This window comes from Capsella rubella, unplaced genomic scaffold (genome assembly GCF_000375325.1).
Source record: "Capsella rubella cultivar Monte Gargano unplaced genomic scaffold, Caprub1_0 scaffold_6, whole genome shotgun sequence".
NCBI classification, from domain to species: Eukaryota; Viridiplantae; Streptophyta; class Magnoliopsida; order Brassicales; family Brassicaceae; genus Capsella; species Capsella rubella.
The window spans coordinates 9,902,359-9,908,793 of NW_006238918.1; the positions used below are offsets into that span (position 1 = coordinate 9,902,359).

A 6,435-nucleotide genomic window follows, 5' to 3' on the forward strand; every position below is an offset into this window, starting at 1 on the left:
TCATATATATAATTATATACTAATATTTGAAATCTTATTTCCGGTTTTTCATTATTGGATATATTGTACTCCCTCTTTTTCACAAATGATATCATTTTGACACCATTCACACATATTAAGAAAATGTATAGTTATACATGTTTACCCATAATAATTTAAATTCAATGATAATGATTTTTCGGTTTAGGGGTAAAAAATTTTTTTTGTGTAAATATTACATTGGAACGGTAGAGTGACTCTCTTTGTAAAACAAGGAAAAATCTCTAATATGATACTAACGGAGAGTTAAAAGTAATTTGAGCAGGAGAATTCATTGTTCGTTCGGGTTTTTATATTTGGATCTGTTTTAAGATCTTGAGTTTCATATTCAGCCTTGCAAGTGGTAATGAATAATGAATCATTCACATGATCACCATCTACTTACAATCTTCTCTTTATGGTATTCTAATGTTAACTGATTCCATATGAAAAATTTAACGTTGTGATCGAAAAGTTACTAAACTATGAGTTAAGTAAAACTGGACATAACTCCACATTATGATGGGGTTTGCATTTTTTAAGAGGAACCAAAGAAGATGGAAGATTAAAAATAAATGTATTGGAAACAAAAATCTTAACCACACTTGTTCTCTAACGCTTTAAAACATGATCCAGCAGCAAGTGTTGACAATAAGAAGCGCACAATCGAGATGTAATTAGAAGATGTCTAACACAGCAAAACAATGGTCATAAAGAAAGGAATGATGCAGAAACAAAACCAATGTTGCTGCTCCTCTTCTGTCCTCTTTAACCATCTTACTTCTTCTTAGGGTCACCAGCCTTGGTCTACACACAACATTGAACAACATTGTTAAGAAAACAGTTCATCAAACAAACAACTTCGAATACAAAAAATCTCTAGTCAGGTTTTAGTCTCTCACCTTCTTAACACCACGGATCTTCTTCGACCTGTTCTTCCTTTCCTTGATCTGTTTCCTTGACTTCTCAATCTTAGTGTCAAGCCCGTTCTGTCAATCACACACACAAATCAACATTAGACTCATAACTTGGTAATGTCTAACTCTGAAATGATTACATCTCTTCTCACACAAACTCAATAGTTTCATGGCAAAACAGGTTAAAACAAAGCACCATACCAAAAACTAGACCCAAAGCAGCAAGAAAGAGCATTTACCCTGATCACTCTGTACTTGGTAATTTCTAATTCTGAAATGATCACATCTCTTCTCACACCAACTCAATAGTTTCATAGCAAAGCTACACTACCAAAAACAAGACTCAAAGAAACAAGAAAGAGAACTTACCCTGATCAGTCTGTACTTAGGCTCAAACTTCTTAGCATTCTCAACAGTATCATAGATCAAACCATATCCAGAAGATTTACCACCTCCAAAGTGAGTTCTGAATTTGAAACAAAAGATAGCATTTGGGTCCTTAACCTCATACATCCTTGCCAACTTCTCCTTCAACTCAGCCTATTCACAATGCACAAAACCCCCAAATTCAATCATAACATTACAACACTTCTCAAACCCTCCAAGACAACAAATAGAACTAAAGATCATACCTTTGATACATTGGCTCTTCCAGGATGAAGAACATCAATCACCTAATACACAAAATCCCTCAATTAACACTCCCAAATGTTCGTATATACTATCATTTCTATCTAAATCTATAGCTAACACTGTGAAGCATCAAATGAAACATATGAGACAGAGAGAGATTGATGGAGAACTCACGAATTGCTTCCTGGCGAGAAGCCTGTTAGTCATGAAGTTTCTAGTCCTGATAGTGACAGCTTTCTCCGCCATAGCTGCTGCGATTTTTAACTCCGAGATCAGTCTCTTTTTTGCAGCGGCTTTAGAAGAAGAGAGCAGCCAAAACCCTAGATTATTTATATATAGCTCTCACTTTCACATTATTAGGGTTTGTTTTTTTTTTTTTTTGGTTCCTCTTCAGAGTTTAATGGGCCTAACTTAATTGGGCCTTATAAGATCTATGTCGAGATATTAAATTAGTTTGTTTCGGGTTTACATGATATACAAAGACAATTCAGATAATTAAAGCCCCCATTTGCGTAGGAGTAGCTATTTTGCTAACAAATACAGTAAAACTTATGTAAATGAATCTATACTATTACAACAGAAGGACAAGCTATGTCCGAACATGCCCAATTATTTTAAAAAAATATCATGAAATTAAAACATGTTGCCAAACAGAATAAAAGACAGCATTTTTAAAAAATAAAAATAAACAATAAAACACAGAAACTATCTATATCTATGGATCATACTAATTTTGTTGCCCAAAAAGTGGACAATTAAATTCGAAAATCTCCATATATATAACATATTGAAATTTTTGGGATATTTTTTAAACAATAATTTAATATTTAATAAAATTTAATTTATAGTATTTTTATTTGGTTTAATGATTTTATTCAAGTATTTTTATTAAACGAAATTGATATTATCTTAAAGTCTTAAATAAATAATTAAAATGTTTTAGTAAAAAAATCTTTACAAAATCAATAATAATTTTGTTTTTTCAAAAATCAATCTAATAAATATTTTGCATCACATACAATCTCTTATTTTCACATTAAAAATCTTCATACTGAAAATGTTTTTCGAAAATATAGCAAAAAGATATTTATATATTTCCTTGAAATAAAATAAAAAACCAAAATAACATGTGACCAAAAATAAAATCGTCAAATAAACATTCCTTATTATTAACATCAATTTAATAATATATTAACTCCCCAATCTCGCTGGATATTAACTAATATAGAACTAGCATTTAATAGTTTTAAGAAAGTTCAGGAAATCATATCACATGATTATTATATTTTCCATATAATATAACATTGCCAGTCCACAAAAAGAATTAAACAGTTAATGTATGTTACAAATAAATAAATAAAATCAAATAATTATGATTAAAAATTGAATAAAATAGTTATTTCAATTTCCAAAAAAGAAACGGGTAATACAAAAAAAATTATATAACTATTTCTCATCAAAAACAAGACGAAATAAAAAAATTTGGAAACTTCAATTCAATTTCAACTTTCAAATATCAAATGACAGGTATGATACATGAGTATAAAATAAAATAGCAAAAGTAAGTTTCAAATTACTTAATAATTTCAAATATCAGGACAAGAAATAATGGATACAAAAAGAACGGGTAATTTAATTAGTTAATTACAAGCTATATAATATTGTTTTAAAAAAAATGTTAATGATTTCATTTATATAAAAAAATATACAATCATATCTTAGAGGGAAAATACGGATACAAAAAGGGAACGGGTAATTCTAAAAATAAATTATCTAAACTATTTCTCATAAAAAAAGGACGATATAAAAAATTTGGAAACTTAAATTCAAATTTAAAATATCAAATGACGGGTATGATACAAAAATATGAAATTTAAATAGCAAAAAGTAAGTTTTAAATTACTTAAATATTTCAAATATCGGGACAAGAAATAATGGATACGGAAAGAGAACGAGTAATTTAATTAGTTAACGAGTTTGACTGATGGTGTAGTAATAGCAGTTCAATTTGGTGTAGGGCATGCATAGTGAACGGGTTTGACTCTCCTAATATATATATATGTGTATTTATGTTATTTTATTCTAAAGTTTTAATGTTTTTCATTGGTTTATGTGATGTGATAGTTCAGAAATTTAATTAATTTCTAACTTATCACTCATTCGGTTTACACTCGATCCGGGTCTTTTATCATGTCGATCCAAATATTTTGAAACTTTATGATAAACTTAACTTTTGCAACCAACCCCGCACGTACGTGCGGGTCCATCCCTAGTACTCTATAAATTAATAAACACTTAATAAATTTTGCTAGTTCCAAGTTAGACCTGGGTAAAATTAGTAATATCCGATAAGATAATAATTTCTTTTTAAATCCCCATATCAAATGATGTCGCAATAATATTGTAAATTAATAATCACTATACATATATATACACATATATTTATGTGTGCTTTTAGTTTTTTTTTTGTAAAAATAAAATTTTCCCATAGCTCATTTCTGTCAAACAGTTATATGTTTGCTAGTTTTAAACTATTTGTAATATATTCCATAACATGTCATGAAAATAACCAAATATTGTTTTAGGTTTTCAATCGCTAAGTATACATCATATTCGTTTTTTGTTTTATAGGAGGTTAAAATATAACATTTGAAGTTATTAACCATAAATTTGAATTTATGTATGTCATATGTATAAGTGAATTTATTGGTATTATTAGTAATTTATTGTCAATTTTTTTTCAAATATAAAATTCAATTCCAAAGTATAAAATTTATAATGTCTAAAAAACAAAAATCTTACTGTATTTTTGTAAAATTTTCCATTTCATATTTTTAAAAACTTTTAAAATTAAAAATACCACTATAAATTAATAAATATTAATTTATAGATAAATTATCATTATAACATTAATAAATTTCTGTAGTCCCATCAATATGAATAAAATTCTATTAATATTTTCCTAATTTTGGTAAGTTTAAAAAAATATGTACATCAAAAATAAGATTTAGTCATTATAATCAATATTTTCTTAGAATCAATTAAACAAAAACAACAATCATCATGAATGAATAAAACACTATAACTTTTTTGATACATGAAATCTATTAGAATTGAATTTTGATAAAATATTATTGTGAATTTGAGAATATCAATAAGTAATAACATAATAGTCATATTTCACTAAAACTGTTACATGTATATTTATATATATAATTATTAATTTATACTATTATTGGGACCATATATTTACAAAGAATTTTCAAAAATATTATTATCTTCTAATTTATCAAGAATTCATTTATAGAGTTTTTACTGTACCAATTTTGTCTTAATTTACTATACCATAGCTGAACTCTTTTTTTCTTAATTCAGTTTTTCATGTGATGAGTTTGAACCGAGTGAGTTTACTATATGATAGCACGTCCTACCGCACAAATGACGTTTTCTCGAAGAGTTAATAAAATTGTATTCATATTCTTATTTAAGATAGTGGTTATTTTCATATTGCAGATGTTTAGCAAAATAAGATGTTTTCAGTTTAGTATGGTCGGTTCGACTGGTTAATCTACGACCCGAACATTGGATACTCTTTCCAGTTGAGTTTAGTGTTTATAATTGGTAATCTTATAACTGGAAAAAACAGAAAAACTGTTATTAACCCTTGACCCTATGAACCGGCCAGATTTTGGTTCACAAAATCTATATGAATTGGAAGTAAAATATAGAATTTTAATTATTTATAAATTATAACATTTTTTTCTTTTTTTAAACTAAAATAAATATAATTAAAATTGGTTATAGTAAACCCGTGAGACAAATTTATTTTTATTTTGTAATATGTACTATTTTCAAAAATATAATTAAAATAGAGAATTTTACGAATATAGATTTGGTTGTTGTATGTCCAAATAAATTTTATTATGTGAATTTTGATATTATATTAGTAGTTGTACTTCTTTATAATATACTTCTAAAAATATTGTAAAAATGTAATATTTATAGTTTCAGTTTCACGTATATTCATTATTTGATTAGCAAAAATAAAATAGGTTCGATATTTTCTTACAAATATTTTTCTAATAATGTGACTAATGAGACTTTGTGATTTTAATTATATATGTATTTATTTATAGGAAGAGATGGAGTTAATGGGAAATTTATGTTTAAATTTTAGAGCTATGCTCGTGGATAAAACTACATCTTGATCAATATATATACAAACTGGACAATTTTATACAAACTGAAGATGAACATATTTTATACAAACTGGACAATGTTAAAAAACTATTTAAAAGAAAATATCAAACAGTAAAATATTATAATAAAAACTATAAATAATTAATAAAAAGCGTTATGATGATAAAGAAAATTAAATTATGTATTGCCACGCTAATAAAATATTTTGAATATTTGTTTTGTTTGTGATTATGGAATCGGTGTGATTAGGTGTTGTGAATAAGAAGTATTTTAGTGTTTTGAGGAGATTCCGAGATATGATGTGAATGAGTAAAGATAATCTTGGTGAGCAAGTATTAAAAAAAATTTCCAAAACTGAAAACATCTTATTTGCTAACCATTTGCAATATGAAAAATAAACACTATCTTGAATAAGAAAAATTTAGAAACAAATACTATCTTCGAGAAAACGTCATCTGTGCGGTAGGACGGGCTATCTCCTAGTCTAATATTTAATTGATTTTGATATACATATTTGGAAAGTAGCTTTTTATTTTGTATTATTTGCAATCATAAACCATTGTCATTTGAATGAGGGCTGCATATACCTGGCTCCCTATAGTTTACGGTTTCAAGTAGGTTCCACCTCTACTTTTACACTCTACCCAATTCCACATAAACAAATTAT

At 26.9% G+C, this 6,435-nt stretch overlaps 1 protein-coding gene across 1 annotated transcript; it reads right to left on the bottom strand.

Moving 5' to 3' along the window:
* Nucleotides 1–576: 576 nt before the first annotated feature.
* LOC17882975 (40S ribosomal protein S24-2) lies at nt 577–1,861 on the bottom strand. The gene is made up of 5 exons (XM_006286529.2): nt 1,743–1,861; nt 1,568–1,609; nt 1,305–1,475; nt 921–1,007; nt 577–825 (listed from the first exon to the last, which is right to left on the bottom strand). The coding sequence occupies exons 1-5, from the start codon at nt 1,812–1,814 to the stop codon at nt 796–798; spliced, it is 402 nt and encodes a 133-aa protein (XP_006286591.2). The 5' UTR covers nt 1,815–1,861; the 3' UTR covers nt 577–795.
* Nucleotides 1,862–6,435: the final 4,574 nt, after the last annotated feature.